Genomic DNA, 24,241 nt, shown 5'->3' on the forward strand with positions numbered 1-24,241 from the left:
TAGGACCCGGCTGCGGCTGCGGGGGAGGAGGAAGAAGCGGAGGAGGCGGCTCCCGCGCTCGCAGGGCCGTGCCACCTGCCCGCTCGCTCGCCGCCGTCGCGCTCACCACCGCCAACATGCTGCCGAGACTGGGCGGCCCCGCGCTGCCGCTGCTCCTGCCGCCCTCGCTGCTGCTGCTGCCGCTGCTGCTCGGCGCCGGCGGCGGCCGCGGCGTGCGCGCCGAGGTGCTGTTCCGCTGCCCGCCCTGCACGCCCGAGCGCCTGGCCGCCTGCGGGCCCCCGCCGGCCGCGCCGCCCGCCGCCGCCGCGTCCGGGTTGGCCGGCGACGCCCGCGCGCCCTGCGCCGAGCTGGTCCGCGAGCCGGGCTGCGGCTGCTGCTCCGTGTGCGCGCGGCTGGAGGGCGAGGCGTGCGGCGTCTACACCCCGCGCTGCGCCCAGGGGCTGCGCTGCTACCCCCATCCGGGCTCCGAGCTGCCCCTGCAGGCGCTGGTCCTGGGCGAGGGCACTTGTGAAAAGCGCCGCGACGCCGAGTACGGCGCCAGCCCCGAGCAGGTTGCAGGTAACGCGGACTGGGCCAACTAGTTCGGAGAAACTTGCAGGGCAGCGGAGCGCGGGCCGGGGGCCGTTCCGTGGGGGAGAGTCGTGCGACGGGAGCGCCGCGACCGCTTTAGCGGAGGGACAGCGGAGTCCTCGACCGGGCGTGGGCGACTGCGTGGGAGGGGGACCCGAAAGTCAGGCCCGGGGAGGGGAGCTGGAGTTAGAGCGTGCGGGAGAGCCCTGCCTGCTACCGGTTTGGTCGGGATAAACGGGCAGAGAGGAAAGGCATCCCTGATACCGTAGTCTTCCCCGGGTGGAACGTACCTCGACTTCTGTTTTGGAGGGGGGATTTCCTGGGGAGGAGGGTGTTGGCCAGACCCGGGGGAGTAAAAACTTGAGACTTATTCGGGGCACAGCTTGAGTCGGGGACCGCCGACCGAAGGTTCCTGGAAAGGTCCCGTTGGAGGACGCTGCTGGGGGGCGGAGGCTGGCGGGTGTCAGTGACTTCGGGGACGTCTGGTGAGAGCGGGGCTCTAGGAGAAGGCGGCAGCTCATCGAGGGATCCTTCCGTCTGGGATGGTGAGGTGGAAAGAAAGGAGTTGGTACTTTGTAGGGTGGGTTGCTTAGGGGAGAAGTGCAAACGGGCGCTGCTCTGTTCCGTGGAGAGCGAAGGCCCGTGCTTCTCTGTTGGGTGGAACAATAAAAGGGGGTCATCTGGGAGACTCAGCCCAGCAGTTGAGTCCGTGTAACTTAAGCCGGGTCGCCGGCTGCAGTCCCGGGGCGGGGGCAGCCGTGCTGCTCACTTGAGCATCTGGGCCCCAGGGCGGAAGGCAGGACGATGCCTGGGCGCTGGACCCGGCTGCTCTGACCACGGGGAGGTGTTACTCCCGTCCTAATCCGGGGGGGATTCTTCCTGTCCGGTGGAACTGGGGCCCTGCGAGTCTTTGTAAGCGATCCTCATCCCCCCCGCCTAAAAGGTTTCTGAGGGACACGACCAGGCAGTCAGAATCTCACTTTTGTTTTGGTTTTTGTTTTTAAAATTACAAAAGCCTCCTGCCCCAGTGGTCTGGAGGAGACTGTAATTATTTTCTTTCTTCTTGGAGACAGTTGGGGAATGTGTCCACTGCCTGCCGCTGTTGTTTTAAAAAGCAAGCGAGTCTGACCAAGTTTCTCAAGCTTTTAAAAAATAGAAAGGACAGAAAAGGGATAAGTGAAAACGTTCTTGCTTGCTTGTAACCTTCTGTGGTCATAGTCATGTCCCCCCGCAACAAGACCCTCTGCCCCCCGCCTTCCTCTACCCAACTATTGTTTTTTCCCTGCTCTCCTTGGGAATGGAATTGGGGGTCAGAGTTGAAATCTTTCTTCTATTTCTCTGGCACATTTTGACCTTGAGTGCAGAGCCAGTTAGGGCTTCCTCGGAGGGAGCTAGCAGAAACCCTGAGTCCCTTTCTTCTCCCTCCGCTTGCTTCCCTTCCTGCCCGCCTTGCCTCCAAGTTAACCCTTCCCTCCTGCTTCTCTGAGAAAGTAATAATAAAAGGAAAAGACTTGGCCCTGCCTTCCTCCTCCGTGGCCCCCTCGCGCCCGCCCCCCAGCCCCCCCACCAGGGAGGTACTGTGCTTTTTGAGCTGAAGTCTGACAAACTAAACATCTTCCTCAGCAGGATGAACTTTTCCAAAGGCTTCCAAGTTCATAGACTCTTTTGGATTTTGACCGTCTTAATAAAGTGCGTGGTACAGGTCCTCCCTAAACCTTGTACTTTTTCTCACCCTTCATCCTTCTCACTGGCAGCCTGAAAACCAGCTCTCCTGCTTCCAAGCCCCAGAACAGATGCGGGGGATTCTCCCCATTCACTCCTCCCTAGAGCCCGAAGGGGGGAGTTGTCAGGGGAGCCCAGGGACAATGGGGTGAGTTCATGGGAAGAATGTCACTCTGGATTTTCTGCCTGGTTATGGGACTCCTTTCCGCCAGCTAGCCCCAGCTGCCTCCTCAGCCTTCTCCTCCCAATGCCCAGACAGACGCCTTCCGCATTTTTCTGTTGTGCTCCAGCCTGGGAAGAGGGGACGCTGGGGGTGGGGGGTGGGAGCTAGATGTGGAAGCCGGGTGGGCACCCTGGAAAGAAGTGACCCAGAGGTGTGAGGAAGGCTGGGCGAAAGGGGGCACTGCAGGGAGAAGCCTGGGCTGGGCAGGGGTGCAGGGAAGAGAGGGGCATGTTTTGAGGCTTCTGTGCAGGAGAGGGTCTTGGGCTGGGGCAGGGATGTGGCGCTGCCTGGAGAGCCCTGGGGTCCCGGTTGGGGGGTGGTGCACAGAATGTGGCCCAGAGGAGACCAGAGCACTGAAAGCTGCGGGCTCCCCCCTCCATCTCCCATCCCCTTTTCTCCCCTCTCTGAAGAATGAGCTCTCTCCCATCCCAGACTGCATTCCTCTTTGAGCAGGTTGCTTTTGAGAATTTTAAACATACCCTCTTATTTTGAGGCAGCAAACCCCAGCAGTTCCGGCTTTGCTGTTAGCTCTTTTGTCTTTGTTCCCAGGACTCAGGGGCTGTGTCGCTGACTTCCTGGGGACGGCTGGGATACAGGGGGTGGGGGTGGGCACATCTGCGGGTGCTGAGCCTCCATCCCTTGGGGGTGATGGGTTGGGACTGGTTGGTTCAGAGAAACTCAGAAGTCAGACTATGGGTTGGAGTAGGTGAGTGAGCCTGGAAGAAAAATGGGAGGGGGGGGCGCCCTGAGATCTGGGGAGGTCTGGATCTTAACAGTGTGTGGGTGTGTTTGCTGGTGGAGTGGGCAGAAGTGCCTAGAAATGTCGGGGTAAGAGGAGGAAGTGGGCTCCCTTTCAGAATTCAGGGCCGGCGGGGCGGACTGGCTCCCTCAGCGTCTCCCCTGCCTCCTTCCCTGCCGCGTACAATGCCTGGGATTATGCCGAGGGGCGGAGCCGCCCAAGTGGCCGTCTGGCCGGCTGCACATATAAAGGTGCTATAGAAATGTGCAGGCATTCAAAGTCCCAGGGCAGGCAGGCGGGCAGGCGGGCGGGTCTGAGGAGGCTTTGCATCTGCAGTTGCTGGGGGAGCAGAAAGGGGGGCAGAGGCGAGCGCTGATTTACAGTGGTTCAGTGCAGCTTCAAAAAAGGGGAGAAAAGCAATGGGACTTCTGGCTCAAAGCGCTGCTTTGCATCTTGTCTTGCATAAATTTGCATACTGAGTTCAAAGTCGTAAAATAGACTTGGGGAATGAGTGGGACCCACTGTCACTGATTGCTAACACCACTACCTTCCGCCACCCTTCCCCCTTCTGGACAGAACACCCAGAACTAGCTCTGCTAAGCTGCTCCGCCTGAGTCACCACGGTGCGTTGGAAGGAGGAGATGGGGGAGCTGAGAGCAGCTGCTTCTAGGTCTCCGGGAGGGACACGTGTCGTTCCTGGGCCACCAGACCAAGTGGGGTGTGCCTGTGTGCACTCTAGCCTCGGAGGGAGGTCTGGTCTGGAGGCTGTGGCTCTCCAGGTCGGAACCAGCCCTGCAGGCAGTGTTGGGCGGGCTGCCTCCATCTGCCATTGTGCTCGGAGGGCTGGAATTTGAGGAAGTCGCAGAATCAAGGTTTTTTGCCTGCCATCTCCTTACTCACCTTCCCCTATGTCCACATTGTTCACCATGATAGTTCCCTTTGTGTGGTAATAGATCCCATCCATTCCTCTGACAAGGTATTTGAAGAAGCTTTGAGAGAAAAAAAATCCTGTGTAACAAGGTCAAAGGACCTTATATTAAAAAAAAAACAACAACAGGACTAAGGAATCTCTGAATTAGCATAGGTGGTGGTGTCTGGGGGAAAGAAGAATCTATGTGTTCGTGACCACCGCGAGGGTCTATCTATGCAATGGTTCTTGGCCCATTTGGACTGTTGAGTTTCCTGGCAGGCAGAGGGAAGAGGGAAGCTTAGATGGTTCAAAGATTTAGCTTACCTTAGCACTGAGCTTTAAACTAAAATTTTCAGGCCAGTCATTCCTTTGGGTTAGGGAACTCCATGGAAGTGAGTCCTAGAAAGACGCCTGCAGGTTACTTGGGAGCAGGAGCATATTTGGTCCCCATTGTCCAGCATTCAAGGGCTTACTTAGAATCCCGGTACTGTAGCCCACTTATCAGGTTAGCTTCTAGTCGGGTCTCACATTAGCTATTCTCTGCTATAGAAAACTGGATGCACAGTTGCTAAATTTTGATATGAGGAAGTTCCAAAAATTCTTGGTTCCAGTGAAATGCAAAATAGGACGACAGTACCTGGGGGGGGCGGGTGGGGGGCACAGCAGGAGCTGCTGAAGGGAATGAAGGAGGAGCAGAAAATATGCAGGCTATGCTCACATTTGGTTTTGTTGTTGACCCTCCTCACATACTACGACACAGTACCACCACCACCACCACCACCACCACCAACAACAACAAAGGGCTTGGTTATTATTATTACTATTTTTGAAGAGCCTCCATCACCAGGGACTTCATTTTGTTTCAATCTGTCCCTTCTTAGTGTTCCCAGCCTCCTTTTCCTCCCCTGCTTTCTCCATGTTGCTTTCCTATCCCCCCCCCCCCCCCCCGTCCCCTGGCCCCCATGGCTCCCCTATGCCTCTCCCACTATGGCTGGGTCTTGAACACCTGGCTGGATGCTAAGGCTTGAGAAATGGCATGGAAGATAGATCTACCCCAGCCTTCCACAGGAATCCAGGTAGGTGGCGACCACGTAGGTGATGGGGATCAGAGTGCTGGAAACAAATCTAATCCTGAAATGAGGAGGGTGGTTGGCGGCAGTACAGGGGCTGGGCTTTGTGGGGGTGGGGTGGGGTGGAGGGGGGAAGTGGCCATATCCCCAAGGGGCTTTGTGCTGGGGCTGCTCCCCCTGCAACCGAGGCAGAGAGGAGCAAGGTTATGCTTTTAAGTCACCAGGGGAGCTGGTGTTCTGCTTGGCAGATGTTCTAGGCCTTTCTACTCCTCGCTGTCTCTGGCCAGCATTTGCTGAGGTGGCAGGCACCTGCCAAGGGTTCGGTCGCCTTCGCATCTGTCCTTGTTGTATCATGAACTGGCTTCCTAGCCTGCGTTGTCTCCTGTCTTCCAAGAGCTCTGTGAGGGAGAGAGGGGGGCTTTTTACCTCCATTTCGCAGGTGTGGACTCTGAGGCTCAGGGGACGCCTGAGCAGGTAAGTCATGAGTTGAGAGGCTGACCTTCCTTCTGTTCGCCTCCGCCCCCGTGGTCAAGCAAGGGAGGGGGGCTGTTGGCGGCAAAAGCCTTTGACCCTGTCAGCCAGAAAGTTTGTTCCTGGACACCTGCCATGTACGGGCCAGGTTTGCCTATTTGCATTCCCTCAACTCCACTGGGCGGCCCAAGGCCTGGGGACTTCAGAGAGGGAGGTGACCAGTGTGCAGCAATCGGGAGAGACAAAAGGATCCCGGGGGAGGGATGGTGAACAGAGCTGGGGGGCGGCAGCCTGGCCTGTGCCATCGTGGGAACCGGGTTCCCTTGCAGATCTGACTTGGAGAACCTGAGTGCTGATGTGCATGGGCCTTCCTCAAATATCAGTTTACCTGTTGGTGGAACGGGGATGACTGTCTGTCTTCAGTGGGGTGTGTTTGAGGACAGCTGTGGTGCTGGCAAGCGTCTGGCACGCTGGGAGGCTGCACTGGGCGGTGTCGGGCAGGACATGCGTCTCCCCGGAGGCTTTAGCATGGTGCTTCGTGGCCTCGTCGTGGTGTGAAGTTGCTCTGGCTCAAAGCCCAGTTACCAACCACATGCTAGCCACCCAAGGCAAGAGATATGTTCTCCCTGAGCCTCCAGTTCCTTATCTGTAAATCAAATATTGATAGCACCAACTCCACAGGGTGGCGCCCGCAAGTGTGTGTGTGGTGTGTGTGTGTGTGTGTGTGTGTGTGTGTGTGTGTGGTGTGTGTTGAAAGCTAGATAATACAGACAAAGTTAAGCACTTTGGTGTTTTTTTTTTTTTTTTTTTTTGTAATCACTTGCTTTTCATCTCTTCACCTATAAAATGGAAATATCCATACCTCTGGCCTACTTGCACGGACCATAGTTGAGCTGTTTGTAGAAAGGGTAAGGCAACTGTACTTTAAATACAGTATAAGTGGATTTGTGTCAAACAAGTGGTCTGAGGTAAGCAGGCTTCCGTTTTTTAGGGATGAGTTAGGCAGTGCTCTTTAGGGCCCATGCCCTGATGTCTGGGGCTGACCGTTCTTGGTCTGGGAGCTTCACCCTTTAACGCCTCAATTGGGGGTGGAGGGACTGCGGGGACAGAAGTGGCCCCAGGGTTGGGTCACTGGGTACTTGTGTGGGCTTGCTGTCATAAGCTGGCGACAGGGCTGAGTTCTACCTTCACCCGGCCAGCCAACCTTTAGGACCCAGCCATCCAACTGCAGGTATTCAGAGGAGCAGAGGATCCCTGAGGCCACAGTTCAGGGGTGGGAAGCTCGTTCCTCCAGGGACAGCCCTCTACAGGAACCCTGCAGGAACCCAGGCTTCAGAACAGTAGGGTCAGGTAGGAGCCAGCCTGGTCTTAGCACACTTAGTACCTGGAACATGGACCAGGGTGCGCAGTGGTGGAGTTGTCCAAGCCAGGGAAGGCCCTGTGGCACCCGTTTCCTGCTCCAGGAAAATGGGCTTTCACATCTATCCTGTCTGAGCCTCGGGTGCCAGAAAGTTGAACGTGATCCTGGCAAAGACATTGGATGTTCTATCCAAAAAGTGACGTGTCCTTACTACGCCATCTGCAGAGTGGACCGCATTCCTGAGTTGGGGAGCAGCCTCTCATTTCGAAGGGGTTGGTGGGTTCTCCACAGGAGTGCTGGGTTGGGGGGGCTGTTGGGGAGAGAGTTTTCTGGGCACTGAGCTTCTTCCTAATGTCTGATTCCATCTGTGGTCCCAGAAAGCCCTCTGAGTGACCCCCTGTCTGGGCATAATGATAATGACCGTGTTCTGGAGCCTCTGCTGGAGGGGAGGCCCCAGGAAGCAGAGAAGGGGGATGCTTGAATCTTCAGGGTCAGCAGAGGCTTGTAGTGAAACCCAGGACGGTTGGGACAAAGCACAGTATTTGCTACTGGGAACCTGAGGTGGCCAGTTCCTTAGACTCTGAGGGCCTTCAGGATTGTGGGGGGGGGGCACAGAGAGGAGAAGCCCACTTTACAGATGGGGTAGTCAATTCAGAGAAACTTGTTGGCTTTCAGGTTCCAGGGTAACTGCCCCCCACCCCCACCTCCACCTCCACGATGAGTAGAGTGTCTGGGCTATGGATTTTTTTTTATCCTCCTGGAAAATGGACCATCCCCCTATGCCCCTCCCCCTCCTCAGCCACTCCTGTCCTTTATTTAACAAAGCCAGGGAAGATCTGCTCTGGCTCAGCTCCTGGGTGTCAGTCAGGGCGCAGAGGGAGACCTTGCTCAGAAAGCGGCTCCCCCGGAAAGAAATACAGAGTCGACTGTAGTCAGAAATTGTTTCTCTTCCCCCCCTTTTTTTTAGTGGGGGGAGGGGGCACTTGGCAGCCCGTGGGGCCCCTTCTGGCCGCCAGCCCCACATTTCTTCCTGGCTGTTGGGAGGCAGGGCAGGAGAGGAGATTGGGGAGAAGGGGCAGGGCCTGGCTGGCGTCCAGCTGTAGGGCAGGAGAATTGGCCCACGGGCCCCTGTTCAGTTGGCCTGAGTGGAGCAGAGCCTGGGGTTTCTAATTGGTGGATGGGTATAGGTGTGTCAACCTGTGTTTCATTCAAGGAGCTGAGTCCTGGGAGGCGGGAAGTCAGGGAGGGAGGGCCTCAGAGCCCAGGAAGGCCTCAGCAAGTTGGGGAGGTGGGACTGGGACGGGGGGGCTTAGCGTGTTGAACCCCTGAAAGTAGTCAAGGAGGTGGGGCCTTCTTGCTGGAGGGATCTGAGCTGGATTGTGGGCTGCAGTGAGCAAAGGGTCTGTCCCAAGGGGTAAAGGACAAAATAATGGTAATTAAAGTGCTTTCTTCTAGACATGATCTACTTTGACCAAAGTGCCCGTAGGGTTTTTTCGGTTTTGTTTTTTCCAGCTCTGTTTTAGCCTCAGGATTCTCCCCACTTGACAGATGAAGAAATTGAGGCTGCATTCCGGTTCCAGTGCCGAGCAAGGCAAGCACAGACCGGAGTGGAGTCTGGGTCTCCAGATGCTCAGCCCAGGGCCCCATTCCCTCAGACTCACGCATGCAAAGGAGCTGCGAATTATATATTGCTGCTGGAAAAGCTCCTTTGCCCGGGGAGCTGGTAATTAAGGCATAACTTCTTAAAAATGTTCCTTTATGCAGCTCCCCAGGAAGTTTCTTTCAGGTCTATTGTCTTGACTTCTGGATGGAGGTGCCAAGTTGCCTCTGGATGGTGCAGTTGCTTTCTAAAGTGCCTGAGGCCAAGATAAAATGAAAATGGCAGTCCCCTCGGGCCCTGCCTCAACAGCTGCCTGATAAGGCTGGGTAGTTGCTGTAGCAACAGCGGCAGGAAGTGTGGCAATCGGGAGGAAGGGGAGCCCGGCTGGGATGGGTGTACGGGATCAGAAAGGCTTTCCAGGTGGGGTGGGGTGGGCTGGCATCTGACTGGCAGCTTCCCTCCCAGGGAAGACAAGGTCCCCTGATGAGGAGGGGACGAGGTGACAGGGAACAGAAGGAATAGAGCCCTGGGGTTAAAAGCTTCCGGTTGAGTCTTTCCCTAGATGACGCCAATGACCAGACACCATCCTGGCTGGTTAAGAGTTATGAAGCCGAACAACCTGGATTTTGTGTTGGCTTTGCCATTGACGACGTGACTTTGTGCAGTTGACCTTGAACACTATGGCTTTTTTTTTTTCCTGGTCAAGGTGAGAGGGAATAAGAAATTATCAACCTCATGTGATTGCTTGATGATAAAACAAAGTTCTGTACACAAAGCGCTTAGCACAGAAACTCTGATAATCAGATGATGTCATATTGGTTCTCCTTCCTTCTTCCTCTAATCTCAACACACAGAACAGAAGGAGAAGTCCTGTTTTCCCGTGTTTTCTGATTTGCCAAGTGTATTAAGAACAGGGACTGAAGGATCCAGTTCGGAGGAATGGCTTCTTCTGTGTGGTGTGGCTTCCTTGGATGGCAGCCCTTGGCTTTGGAAAGTCCAGAATGGGGTTAGTGGTAGAGGGTTTTGCAGTGGGCAGTCCTGGCCTTTGGTGCCACGGTCACTCATTATGGTTCTGCCAGTGGTTGAGAGCATGGCCCGTTTATGCCCCAGAGGTGAGGATTCTCCCTTGAAGCTCTGCGGGTTGTCTCTGGTTCTGTTTGCTGCCTCCCAGCCAAGAGAGCACAACCAAGGAAGACCCCAGATGTGATGCCGTCTTCTATCAGACACAATTAGTGAACTTTTAGTTGAAGAAAAAGAAAAGCACGGTGACCTATTTAAAGACACTTATTTATATTCAGGACACTTCTTGTGCTGGTTTTGAGAGTGTGGCAGGCAATCCTGGACATCTTCACAGGTTTTTAGTTTCTGTTTGCACCCTCCGGGTCCAGTTTGTCAGGCCCGCAGTCTCTGGGAACAGTTGGGGATGGAGAAGAGGTGGGCGGAAGGGAAGGGTGGGAGGAGATGAGTGGGTAGGACCCGGTCTCTTATCACTCTGGGAGGTGGTCTGTGGGGTCATAGCCTCAGAACGGAGTGTAGGGACAGTTGTTTGAATGTGGGTCCCAGGAGAGGGAAGCGTCTTTTCTCTCTCACCTCCTTATTTCATTTGCTGACTGCCTTTTTTTTTTTTTAAACTCCTGGTCTCTTTTGCTGCTGTGCGGCCTGGATGGTGAGGGAGAGGCCAGAAAAGTGAGAATTAAATACAACACGATACTCCAGGCCGGAGAGCGGTGGGATGGTCTTCGGGGAGTCAGCTATCCTGATGTTTACACATTGATGGAGCGTATACCGTGTGCAGGGTGCGAGAATGTAAAGACGCAGTTGTCCCGCTACTCGTAACCATGCTTTTTCATCCTGGAGGGGAGCTAGAGAAGCATTTCATTTTATTTAAAACAATTTTTTTTTAAGATTTTATTTTATTCTTTTACGTCCTCTCTGTACCCAATGTGGAGCTCGAACTCATGACTCCAAGATTAAGAGTCGTGCACTTCACCAACTGAGCCATTTACCAGATGCCCCAAGAGAAGCATTTTAAAAAGTTGAATATTAACTATGAAGAAACTAAATCAGTAGAGGTGTATATAAATTTAATGCAAGTAAACGGGGCAGTTCTTTTAGCCTTTTGACCAAGGCTTTTGGGAAGTTCTCAAGGTGAAATAATGAGAGCCCTTGCTGGTGAATAGAGTCACAGAAGGAAGAGAATCAGGTTTGACGGGTATCTCCTTCCGACTCAGAAGAAGAAGGCACCATCTCGTTCTTCCAGAAAAGCAAATGGAGCGCACCAAATGTCCTTCCTGCCCTCCTTTCATTTTTTCATACTTTTCTTTAAAGCGATGTGGAAGTGAAGTCCAAATTTGCATCTTCAAGAAGCTCCATCCTTTGGAGGAAGAAGAGAAAGCAGGGACCCAGGCTTTTTGCCAGTGCACTCTGGTTAGGGAGCTGTGAGGGAAGCTGAGTCAAATAAAAGAGTGCTTTGCCCAGGGATGCCTTCGGTCCAGTGGCCTTTGGACACTTGGAAGCCATATTGTCCTTCCTCCTTGAAAGGTTCCTCCTAAACTCTACCGGAGCAAGTCTGCAGTTCTTTGCCATCTGCAATGTGTTACCTGGTTCAGTCCTTCCCGTGGAACTCTTGGGTGGCTTCTACCCTGGATCGCTTCTGTTTCAGTTTAAGGCTCTTACCTCTCTGGGCCTCAAGGAGCTGGAACAGGTGCCTCTCTTCCACTGGACATGACTGGCCCTTGGGCACCTGCACCACGCCACACCTGTGGGCACCCCCGGGGCCCTGCGGGCTGTGCCGGGATGAGCTCGTCCCCTTGGCTTTCTATCCTCAGGCCTGCACCATTTTGATTTCTTCGTTGTCCTCTCTTTGACCCTGTGACTGTCTTCCCCTCTCTTTTGGGTCTTTGCTCTGACTCATTTCCTAGTTCTTCATGCCGCAGAGACCTGGCCAAGAGCCCAGGGTCAGTTTCTGGCAGGCAGGTGACCCTGGTGACACTGTGCTGGCCTCAGAGTGCCAGTGAAGTTGGCCATGTCACTCATGTTCGGCCCTCTTGCACCCAGTGGGCTTTCAGAGACACCCCAAGTTTACTGATACCCCTACTTGGCAAGGAGAGGGAGGAGTGAGCGTGATGAGGGAAGTGACTTTTAAAATGGTTGCAGGGTGTCCTCTGGCTCAGTGGATCGTGTAGCTCTTGATCCCTTGGTTGTGGGTTCGAGCCCCACGTTGCCTATAGAGATTACGGATTACTTAAAAATAAAATCTTTAAAAAAATAAAATGGTAAAAATGCAGACAAGTAATAGGAATCATGCAATAACACCAGTCTGCCCCCCAGAACTGGGAGTGGTGGACATTTTGTCCTGTTGGCTTCACGTCTCTTTAACCGACTGAGCCACCCAGGTGTTCCAGCTTCATGTCTCTTTAAAAAAACGTTTCCCGATGGCCTTCCCTACCAGCCTCTTGTTGCTGTCCCTTGTCCCCAGAGGCAGCCACCAGCATGCATTCCTTTGTGTTTCTGTTCCTTGGCTAAACAGATTTGTCAATAGATGGCCAACATCTAGAGTTGTTCTCTGAAACTAAGTTACATGTGCAAAAAGGTCTCATTCTGCAACTTTTTCCCTCTGTCGATATTAGGTCTGGAGATCTGTTCATGTTGGATAGATCACAGGAGTGATCACAGGTCTGAGCAATTCTTGTCAACTGCTGTGTAGTATTCCATTGTACTGACCCTACTGAACTTACTTCTCCGTTCACCTGCTGCAAGGCTTCTGGGTTGGGTTGCTGGTCGTGTTTTGCCATTACAGGTAATGCTGTAATGCACATCGTTGTGCACATGTTGGGGAGATGTAGAGTTGCTGGGTCAGGCACATTCTTCCCGTTCCTGTAGCCCCTGCCCCAACTTTGCACCGAAGCACACTCTGTACTCCCTTGGGCTTTCGGCGGCTAGGTCACCTTGCCAGGTTCTTGGACGGCTTTAGTTGAGCCAGAGGAGACATGTTTGGGACCTGTGGAAAGGGGTGAAAGCTGATAGTGCTGTTTGCCCTCTTGCTTTCAATTTCTCTGGCTCTTCAAGGACAGCTTGGCTCACAGAGTCCCAGGGGACCTTGGCTGAATTTGAGCCTGTTTTTGTTTTCTCAAACGGTGTGCCTCAGTGCTGACCCGCCCCAGGTCTTTGTGATTCCAGGAATGACCCTGGTGTTTATAAAGCAGCCCATTAGAGAGCACACAGGCAGGGAAGCTCTGTAGAGGCTGTGCTGTTTCTGCTCACTCGGGGAGCCCGAGAGGAGATGGCGTCGTGAGGGCATGCTCTAGAAATCTCCATGATGCCTGGCCAAGAAGGGGCCCCCTGTGTGCATCCAAGCATGCATATGTGTCTGTTTATGAACCCATGAGTCTACGGATGGAAAGAGCTCTCGAGGCTGTATCTTCCCAGAGTGTATATGTGAAGTCCTATCTCTTAAAAAGAAGAGGCATCTTTCTCCCATCCCCAGGAAGTTCTTCAGCAAACTGAGGCAGGAGAGCGAGAAACACAGAGGAATGGGGTCTCGGAAATGCCAGAGCTTGGAGGAGGTTGTTAAAAATCCCCAGAGTCCTTGACCTTTGCCCAGGCTTGCTGTGAACCCCAGGGGGCTGGAGTCCAGGACCAAGTTCTTCAGATGATTTCTGATAAACAGTCATGACAGGGCACCGTTCCCCTAATCTAACTCCCTGAATTTATAGATGAGCATGTTGAACCCTACACATCTTGACCATGCAAGCTCTTTTTTTTTTTTTTTAATAAGTAATCTCTGCATCCAGCGTGGGGCTCGAACTCATGCCTCAGAGATCAAGACTCACGTGCTCTACCAACTGAGCCAGCCAGGTGCCCCATATATTGAAGCCTACACATCTTAAACCCCTGTTGGGCATCACTCAGAATCCCGGGCAGGGTGCTAGCATTGGGATCAGAACCTTGCACACACACCCCCCTACCCATTGGCTTTCAGGCCAGCACTTTTCTTCCTGCTGGGCTAGAACTAGTTGGCCAAAGTTTTGAACCCAAGAGGTGGCGTTCTGAAGGGAACCCAGAAAGAGTTCAGGATGGCTTGGCCAGTGGTGGGCTCAATGCCCTGCTTTCGTGCATCATCTCTAGTGGCATCCATTCCTTCCCTGCGTGAGCGTGGCCATTGGCCATTCCCCTCCCCGGAGTTTCAGGGCTCAGCCACAGCTCACTGGGCACTAGGCCGCCACTCTTCCGAGTGCAGGATGACGATGCCCAGGTGAAAGTGACCAGTGCCTGCCCCTGTGGGACACAGCCTGGATGACGCCTGGATCGGGAACATCTGAAGAGGCTGCTTGCAGCTATTTCCTACCACAAGGGGATTCCTTTTGTGCAAAAGCCACGCTGAGGGGCTCCTGGTCTGTTGCCAAGAGGGTTTCTTGCCGAACGTGGTGGCATCTGGGAGACATCAGGTTTGCTTTGCTGGTGCTGTGCACTGAGCAGGGCCTCCAAGGGTGGGAGAGAATGGGAAGGGAGCTCGGAAGGGAGCTGGGTGTCAGCAGGGGGTAGATGGGCTGACCAGGAGAACGTCATTCCCGGAGCTGGAATGTGCCCCGGGTGCCAGCCTCCACCACAGCAGACGTCCATGTGCACACTCTTCAGAATTCCCCCGTGAGAGGCCAGTGTGGCCTGCCGCCTCTGACCTTTAGAAGAAAGGGTGGAGGGAGACACGTAAACAAGGCCACTTACCCAGAGAGACAAAGGACCTCAGCTGAAAAATACCACAGAAGCTTCCCTTCCTTCCCCACCCACTGTTAACTGCTGCCTGCCTCCCTCCCCCCACCTCCCACATGGCCTGAATTATCCACCCCAGCCTCGGTGGCCTGTGTTACTGCACACGGGGGCCACAGTCAGCCATCCAAAGGCGCTGGCTTCAAATTCTCTTCAACAAAAGCTGGGTCCCCTGCGTGCTGGTGAGTACCAACAAGCCTTCTCTCCCCTGTGCATGCGTGGTCCTTATGAGCGCCTTCCCCTCCCTCCCTCTCCCCCTCCCTCCCTTCCTCTCCTTCCTTCCCATAAATTCTGTGAAGTTAAAGTGATTTAGGCAAATCCACGCTTGCCCAAGGACTTCCATCAGATGGCAGAGACCTGTGATGTTTAGCGACATACAGAATTCATACGATCAACAACATCAGGCTTTGGAAGGAACATGCAGATAGACAGTATTGCAGAACTTTCTCATAACTCATCTTCCCCCCCATGCGTATGGCCGTCCTACAGATCGGGTCTCACCCACCCTTGCCTGGTGCGTGTATCTTCCATTTACCCATTTAAGAAATAGATCACCTGTCTGCACATTTCTTCCGGAGCTTGATTTTGCCCACACTGGGCAAATGGTAATGGTAAGTCGTAGCCCTCGCTCGAGTAGGATTATTATTCACATTTTTCACGCTGGAGAAGTGAGAGTTCAGAAAGGTGAAAGGGTTTGGCCAATGTCACGGGTGAAGCAGAAGCAGCAATGCGGGGAGGCCTCTTGACTCCTGGAGTTCTTTGCCCATTTGACTTTGTTAATGAATTGTCCACTGCCATATGGATGTTAACGGAGAAGTTGTCCAAGAGGGAGGAGGAAGATGGGAGTTAGCATTAATTCTTTTGCCCAACATGTGTCAAGATTAAGTGCACTTGGGGAGAAACCAACAAAGCAGGAGGCACGTGAGTTCTGTGCCCAGCGAGAGTGGAACCGGGCAGGCGGCCAGTCTCCCACTGGCCCATTGCTCGGAAGGGAATCCCATTCTCACAGGGTCTGGAATGCCGGTACCTATGGAAGGAGGTGAATCCATAGGAGGGAATGACAGATTCGGGGTCAGAGTAGATCCTTTCTGTGGGGCCCCCGGCTCTTAGATTTCCAGATCATCAGGAAGTAGGCTAAGGAGAAGGTGGGAAATGGCTAGGTTTTCTTCAGAATAAAGACAAGAAGAAAGCAGGGAGGCATAGTCATCTGCTAGGAAGATGTGGCATGTTCTGGGGAAAGTTCCCTTTTCTCGCCAGGCCTGCATAAGGACAGAGCCTCATTCACACTCTAAGCAAGAAGGAGTAGGGGGTTGCTTTTAGATTTGGGGGGCCTATTTTCCTAAGAGGGTTTTAAGGTTTTCCGTAGATGAGGAATCGCCAACTGTCCATTGGAGCACAGAGGTCAGAGCATTGCACTAGGAGGAAATGTGGTTTCACAAGAGTAGGAATCCGTCGAACACAAGGGTTTTCATGCATCGAGTCAGGTCATTGGTGCTACGATACAACAAGATGATGTCAGGGAAAAAAAAGGCTAAGCCAAAATTAAATTTGAAAACCAGGGTATTAATGCATAGTCTGGAATGCAGAATGAAGGTGCAAAGCTCTTTCTCCTGGAGCGGTAGCTTCCAGCTGCCCTCCAGGGCCACCTAGTAAGGCTGGGTCAGAGGACAACGTCGGGACCCCACGCCCATTGTGAAGCACCTCTGTTGATGGCACAGAGGTGGTACATGCTCCTCTAGACCAGGTAAGTCCTTCTGGGCCTCGGGTTTGCTGTCTGTAAAATGGGGCAACTCGTCCCTTGCCTCTCGTTGTCCTTGCCTTTCTCAGCTGAGCTCCCCTCCAGGTGCATGAGGTTGAGAGTATACACAGGACGCAGGACACAGGACGGGAGTTCTCACGCTCCGGGCCCTCTGTGGTCTCCCCCACTTGTCTTTGGAAAAGCTTTACCTTCCATATATAGTCAGCAAACTCCGTGCTTCAGTGTTGAACCATTTCCTGGGGCGCTATGTAGAGAACAGCTAATCCTTAGGCGAAGATCTCTGGGGACCCAGGAGGTCATCTCTAAGCCCTAAGCCTTTTCTAGTTATGACATTTGGGCTGCTAAGAACCATTTCTTAGACTGACCTTTGCCCTGCAGCCCACGGAGCTGCATACATAAGTGGTTGCATAATAAATATTCTGAACCTCACTCTTGGGCAGGAAAAAAACATGCAACTTGGTATTTTTGTTCTGAGGGCAAATTCCATCTCTAGTTGGAGTTCTTCATTTGGAATGTTTTCCTTCAGACCGCTTCTGTCACCTATAGGAGAATATATGGGAAGCACTGGCTAATAATGTGATGATGCCCTTGTGCCTGAGTGTCGGGCTGCCGCGTGGGTACTTCCCCGAGTGTGGGGGGAAGTGGGAGCCCTTGAGAGCTCGCTCTGTGTGCTCCTACCATGTGCCTGGCCCTGTGTCTGCGTGCAGCATCTCTGGGAATCTGGCTGCCACCTGGAAGTGGGTGCTGTTCGTCCGTGATTTATAGATGAGCAGTGGAGACACAGAGAGCTTAAGTAACGTGTCTGGGGCTGCACAGCTAAGTGAACACCTGGGATTCACGCGATTAGACTTTGGAGACTGAATTCTTGAGCCTCTCTGGCTGGGAATAGAAGAGTCAAGGAATCAAGGCCTTTCTCAGTCTGCAAGCTTGTCTGATCTCTACCCAGTCAGCTGTCTCAGTCCCTTCCCTGGGCTTGGACCTCGAGGTGTGGAGCGTCAGCATGTGCGTCAGCAAACCAGACCCATGGATTTCTTCATCTTATTGGCATGTTCGTTGGCAGTGTTGGGATCAATAACGGAATGGGACGAAACCTAGCCTGGAATCCAGGTGGCCTCCGTGAGGGCGGACAAACTGACCTTTACTTCAGAGAGATTGGGGCTATCTCAGGATAGGAAGCCAACTCTGTCCTCCTGGGAGCATACTGCCCCATTGGCCCCCATCTTCTGGGGCCTGGCGCAGGGCTGTGTTCAGATTGTGGACCTTGGATGCCTGGGCGTTTGTGGCCCTTCCTCTATGAAAAGATGTTAAATCATATTTGATAACTGCATTTTATAACCGTGCATGTATCTGTATCGTAGATTGACTTTTTAAAAAAATTTACCTAAAAGCATATTTTTCCTTTTGATTTTTTTAATTTTTAATTTTAAAAAAATTTTTTTATTTATCTGACAGAGAGAGACACAGCGAGAGAGGGAACACAAGCAGGGGGAGTGGGACAGGGAGAAGCAGGCTTTCCGCTCTGATGTGGGGCTTGATCCCAGGACCCTGGGATCATGACCTGAGCTGATGGCAGGTGCTTAATGACTGAGCCACCCAGGCGCCCCTTCCTTTTGATTTTAAAATAGACCCCCACATTCCCCAGGCCCGTGGGTGCTGTGCCTAATGACAAGCCAGCCCTGCCTAGAGCCTGCAGGCCTGATGCATATTTACCCGGGTGCATCTCGTTCATCTAACGTGTTTTCAGATACCTTGTTCTGAGCGCTAAAGGTGGGCTGACCTCTGGGACTCAGCCAGGGGATGCTGCTTTGTCCCTTGTCAGTGGTCCGAGTGCCGGGAGAGCTCGGGGAAGGGGGAACAGCATCCTGGGAGTCCTCTGGATGCCTAGGGAAGACCTCCTGCCCCCCCCGCACCCCCCCCCTGGCTAGAAGGTGGACTAGTGGGCCCCAGAAGTGTGCTGGGGATGGAACCGTGGTGGAGGGTCTTAGCTGAGGGAGGCGAATATATTAGAGCACGGATCTGCCTTATGCGGGGTCTGGGGTCTTCAGCACAGGGCTGGGGAACTTCCAGGCCTCTGGATAAAGCCTGACTTCTGAAGGGAGGTTTTTTGGCGGGGGGCATTTTTGCCTCCCCGGGGCTATATCTTTGGTTGTCACAACTTCAGGAGGGCTCCTGGCCTCTGGTGGGTAGAGGCCCAGGATTCTGCTTGGCATCCTGCAATGCAAAGGACAGCTCCCCAGTGAAGAATCCTGGTCCTAGTGTCCGTAGTGCCGAAGTCGGGAGACAGGGTGCATCTTGATGAAAGTTTGGGGTGGGTGGATGGGTCTAATCGAACATGGGGGTACAGAACTCCCATCCAGCTTGGTAGCAGATGCTTTAAATAGGCCATCCCCTGTGGGTGGTGCTGGGGCTTCTGGAACAGGATTTAATCTGTGGTTGGTTTGTTTATGGCAAAACCCAGGCTACCCAGAGCCCCTGGGGAAATAGCCATTCTAGAGAGAATTTTCCAGGTTTCAGAGGGCTTACTCATTTAAATATTTCAATTTTTATTTTTCTAAAGTTTAACAATTTTGGGTAGAAGTCGTTTTTTTTTTTTTTAAATGCTGAATACGTGACATGTTAACCCTCTCCCCTTTCTGGACATCCCAAGGTCATTGTCATTATCCACACAACTCTTGTCTTGGGCTACACGATATGGAAGTCCTCAGGGGTCATCGGTGGGTGTAGAGTTGTTTGTGATGCACTAGATATCCCCAAAGTTCTTATGTTTGTTTTTTTTTAGTGTCCTCTTTTCTCCCTGCCACTTGATACTTCTCACCACTGTCCACAGGCCTTCCTTCTCTCTCCTTTTACTTTTGTTGACTTTATTCTGTGGTGGCCTTGGAAACCAGACATCCAGAGACCAGGCTTGGTGGAGCTGTGCTCCTGTGAACCGGCAGTGTTCTTCCTGGGCTGAGTGTCCCCGTACCTTGTGAGGAAAGCACTTGAACTTGATGACGCATAGATGTAGTGACCGCTGTTTTGATGCTCAGAAGCGTCTCGTCCTCTGCTTCCTGGTTCTTGGCCGGGTTCCACATTGCCGAGGGAGCAGATGACGGATAACTGAGGCAGTTGCCATCTTCGTCATCATCAAAGTACTATCACCAACAGGACACAGGGTTTCTGTGTTCCAGGCCTTGTCTTAACTGCTTTACCTGTAACATATTCTCAGCCGTCCTGTATCTAACAGTTCAGATAACAAAATGGAAGCACGGAGACGTTGTATGTGCTGGACAAAGACAGCTGGTATAAAAAGTCGGGAAGCTGGGGTTTAACCCGAGCGTGTCCTACCAACCAGGGCTCGCTAGTCTGGAGATCACATGCTGGCTTTCTAAAGGAATGCAGCCTCAGCTGGTGAGGACTGGCCCCAGGGGTCAGGTGGCCAGACTCCGCCTGGGTCTTCTGGAGCACACCCCGTGAAAGCATATGTCAGTTGCCCAGGGTGCGCAAGAGTGTCCCCATCCCTTAGTCGGCGAGGGAGTCCATGAACGCCACAGCTTGCAACAACCCAGAGCGGGCATCATGGCCCCCCTTTCATAGGTCAGCTCTTTCTACCGTGAAACACTGCCCAGGACAGTGGCCATCTGAGTGCACCATGCTGTGCCCGAATTCGGAGGGGACCACTGGGTCCTAAGTGCCTCACCTGAAACCCTTGTGTAGAAATATTGTAAGAGCCATTCAGTTAGGTTATCGGGACTGTAAGTGTTTGAAAGCACACAAAAGGGAAGAGAAAACGTGCAAAATTTGTTTAGAGACACCCCCTCTGCACGTCTAGGTCTTGTTGCACCTGCAGGGAAGTGGCTCCAGGTGCCATGGTCCGAGGCCCTGTTGGCTCTGCTGTGTCCACAGGGGCTGTTTGAGTCCCAGCCCTCCTAGAGCCCGTGAGGACTTGTCTCCCTGGTTACAACTCTTCCACACCCTTCTTTCCGCGGGGCTCCCCTGGCTGGACCGACCTGAGCCAGCGTGAGCCTGTGGTAGCTCGGGGCTGTTGTCCTGGCCCCCTCCACCTGAGCTGTGCACTCAGCAGGAGCCTCTTGCTGTTGTTGGGGGACTGGTGGTTTAGGAAGGTTGAAAGAGACTTAACAGGTGCTCCTTGGAGAGGAGAGGCTCCGTGCTTTGCGGTAAGCGGAAAGTACAGAGTTGAGCTGGTTCCTGTTCTCGGGGTGCTCTGAAATGTGGCTTGTGGTGGCATGCGTGGACAGACACGGAACGAGTCCGGGCCGCTGGGGGCAGTCCTGGAGCGGCTTTGGGCCTGAGTCATTAGGGCACACGAGGAGGGGGCAGGTGGGCAGATGAAGAGTAATAGCAGGGGTGTCAGAAACTGCAGATTCTGGTGGTGGCTCTCCCCCCTTCTCACTCCCTCACCAGACATGGCCTGGCCCGGGGATCTCTGGCAGTAGTTTTAAAAAACGGACCCAATCTGTGCCCTTTTAGGCCACAGATGATGAAGACCTTCACCTGGAGGTTCTGGCGGGTGAAGCTGGGAGGTCTTTCTAGGGGAGAATGATGGCTCCTCCAGAAGGACTTAAGCCCATTCCGTGGTGAGAACCTTGCAGACACGTTCCTCCTTCCATGCTCCTCGGCATTGCTCCGGATGGAGGCAGAACCCACTAAGCCTCCCAGGAGTTTTGCTGGAGTCAGAGGGGCCCCTGTTCCCATGCCAGATTCGTGGTCTCCGTCTCTGTGTGCCCTGACTTGCGCATCTGTCGAAATTGGGGTAGCACCCCCCACCATGGGTTGCCGCAAAACTGAAATTGGTTAGCACAATCTGTAAATTGCTTAGCACAATCGCGTGGGTATCCATCATCTCCATCTTCAGGGCTTCGGACCGTCCCTGGGGGCCCCACCGCTCTGGAAACAGCACCTAGAGTTCTTCCCTTCCTCTCTCTGCAGACAATGGCGACGAGCCCTCTGAAGGAGGCCTGGTTGAGAACCATGTGGACGGGACCGTGAACCTCTTGGGCGGTGGAGGCAGCGCTGGCCGGAAGCCCCTCAAGTCAGGCATGAAGGAGTTGGCGGTGTTCCGGGAGAAGGTCACCGAGCAGCACCGGCAGATGGGCAAGGGGGGCAAGCATCACCTTGGTCTGGATGAGCCCAAGAAGCTGCGGCCGCCACCTGCCAGGGTCAGAGGGGCCGGGTCTGCTCGGAGGGGTGGGAGGTCTCTCGGTGGGGGAGGACACCCAGTACCATCCATGTTCTACTGTAGGCAAAGCACTTTCCTTTCTGGTTCTGCCAGTGGCATGTTCAGGGACCTTCAGGCTCATCAGGGTCTCTTTCGGGGCCCTCAGTATCTTTGGCTATGAAAGAGCCTGGGTATCTGGGTTCTTGAAGTCCTGTCCTTCTGACACCTCCACATTTCTGCTTGGCTTCAGGACATAGGCAAGGAGACGGATGCTAGAGATGGACATGGACTCACTTGAACTTGCTCGAGCTTGCTGGGATGTGTTCCTCTCACTCGACTGCCCCCCCAACCCCTCCAGCTCAGCTCCGTTGTCTTGGGTCTTGGTCCTGGTTGGGTTGATGGAAAGGAATGGAGCTTGGCCCACTGGGTCGGGGTAGAGATCCTCCAGAGACCGCCACTTGAATTCACCTTTCCAAGTAGATCCCATTTTGGCCCCCGAAAGCCATTAACACAGAATGAAAGACGGGTGAAAACACCCATCCATGTGACTTTCTTTAGGGGCTGGGGAGTAGCACGATGACATGTTAGTGAGCACTGTCGGAAGTCCCTGGTTCCACTAGCTAGCTCTGTGGCTGTGGGAACATCCCTTCGCTGTGCATGAGCTGCTTTCTGAGGTTGTACCCAGGACCAGTGTTCCGTGAGCGCAGTCTCCCTCTGAGCATCCTCCTTGCCCGTCTGTCCCTGTCTGCGCCCACAGACCCCCTGCCAGCAGGAGTTGGACCAGGTCCTGGAGCGGATCTCCACCATGCACCTTCCAGATGAGCGGGGCCCTCTGGAGCACCTGTACTCCTTACACATCCCCAACTGTGACAAGCACGGCCTGTACAACCTCAAACAGGTGAGAGAGGATATCCTTGGCCCCGGGCCCCGGGCCCCGAGCCCCGGCCGTGCCTTGCTCCTGCCCTCCCCGCCCCCATCATCCGCTGGGGTCTGAGAGCTGAGGGGGGCATGGGGATACCAGCTGCCAGGCCTGTCGGAGGCTGACTCTACTTCCTCGGCTACCTGCCATCAGCCCTTGGTGTCCAGCTTGGGCGGGAGCCCCTGGGAGAAGTGATGCGGGGTTACACTGATGCTTCTCACTGTTTTATTGAGCATTAGAATCTCCTGGCAGGGAATCCTGGGCCTTACCATTCCAGAACCAAGAGCTTGCATTTCTCACAAACTCCCAGGGATTGCTGATGGTCCATGGAGCACACTTCCCGAATCACTGATTTAAACCATTGAGAAGTCGCCTCTGTTGACCCCCTCCCCCCCCGGGGGGGGGTCTCACTTCCCTACCTCCCTCAGCCCAGGCAGGCATCTTGCCCCTCGAAGTATCAGTCTAGTTCAAAGCTGTGTGTACACGTGTCCTCTAAGTGTAAGCCGACTACCACATTTGGAGCTCAAAGGAAGAAATAGTGATCTCTGCTAATGAAAAACAGGCTGTGTCCTGTCCCTTCCCGGTAACTAAAGGGATTTTTCCATGGTCATTAATTAGTTTATGGGGAAGAGCAGGGACCCTGGGACAGGAATTGGCTGGGTTCTGCATCTCAGCTAGGCCTCTTACTAGCTGTGTGACATTGGGCAAGTTACTTAACCTATCTGTGCTTCCTTCTGATCCTCTGTAAAGTGCTGAAATAATGGTACCTGATCCACAAGGCGGTTGTGCGGATTAAATGAACGTGTATGCTAGATAAAAACGGTAGGGGGCGCCAGCTGGCTCAGTCGGAAGGGCATGCTACTCTTGATCTCAGGGTCGTGAGTTCGAGCCCCACATTGGGCATAGAGCTTACTTACATAAATACATAAATTAGCTTAAAAAATGAGAGCTAGAAACTGTAAGTGAGCAGCGTGTAGATGACTCCCACAGTGCAGGGCCCACACTAGGGCCCGTGCTAGTGTTGACTTATACCATTACATGCGGTTTTCACTTCACACTATAACTAAACCCCGGTCTGCTGGGTCCCGCACTGGGTGGGACCTCCCTGCGGGTGGGCACGGAGTCTTTTCAACTTGGGGCATCCCCCAACACCTAGCTAACGTGGTCCGTGGGCCAGGAGCACCCGCGTCACGTGGGAGCTTGTTAGCCAAGCGGTTTCAGCCCTGCTCCAGACCTACTGAAGGGGAATCCGCATTTTAGCGAGATCCCTGGTGCATGGTCAGGATTGCGGTCAGGGTTTCTCAGCACCGCCCTGCAGTGCTAGTTTGCACGCCCTGGAGCTGCTCAGCAAACCTCAGGCTGAGTGAAGGGAAGGAGAGGGGCTGGCTTCAGGGCTGTTCTCCACGTCCTCTTCTCTCCTCAGTGCAAGATGTCTCTGAACGGGCAGCGTGGGGAGTGCTGGTGTGTGAACCCCAACACTGGGAAGCTGATCCAGGGAGCCCCCACCATCCGGGGGGACCCTGAGTGTCATCTCTTCTACAACGAGCAGCAGGAGGCCCGTGGGGTACACAGCCAGCGGATGCAGTAACCCCCAGCCAGCCGGTGCCGGGCACCCCCCGCCCCCACCCCCTCTCCAAACACTGGCAGAGAGAGGAGAGCCTTGCGTGGTGGGTGGGGAGGGTTTTCCAGGAGTGTTGACATGTGTATTTATATTTGGAAAGACCAGCACCGAGCTCGGCACACCCCCGCCTTCCCCCTCCCCAGCGGGAGCTGCCTGCACCCTCGCCTTCTCCTGTCCCAGCTGGGGAGGAAGGGTGCTTGCAGGGGTGGAGCTGGGGGCGAGGCTTGGGAGGGGGGAAAAAGAAATTTTTATTTTTGAACCCCCGTGTTTCTTTTGCTTAAGATTAAAGGAAGGAAAAATAAACCGTGTGTCTTTTGCCTGAGTCTTTGGGGCTTCCCTGGGAAAGAGACCCG

The 24,241-nt window shown here is 53.9% G+C and overlaps 1 protein-coding gene across 1 annotated transcript; it reads left to right on the forward strand.

Annotated features, from left to right (window-relative positions):
• The first annotated feature begins 35 nt into the window (after positions 1–35).
• Positions 36–24,191, forward strand: IGFBP2 (insulin like growth factor binding protein 2). Its single transcript, XM_036085284.2, has 4 exons — positions 36–558; positions 21,120–21,349; positions 22,106–22,246; positions 23,691–24,191. Exons 1-4 carry the CDS (start codon positions 117–119, stop codon positions 23,853–23,855), a joined length of 978 nt encoding a protein of 325 aa, XP_035941177.2. The 5' UTR covers positions 36–116; the 3' UTR covers positions 23,856–24,191.
• The last annotated feature ends 50 nt before the right edge of the window (positions 24,192–24,241 follow it).

Source organism: Halichoerus grypus, chromosome 4 (assembly GCF_964656455.1).
Source record: "Halichoerus grypus chromosome 4, mHalGry1.hap1.1, whole genome shotgun sequence".
Lineage (NCBI taxonomy): Eukaryota > Metazoa > Chordata > Mammalia > Carnivora > Phocidae > Halichoerus > Halichoerus grypus.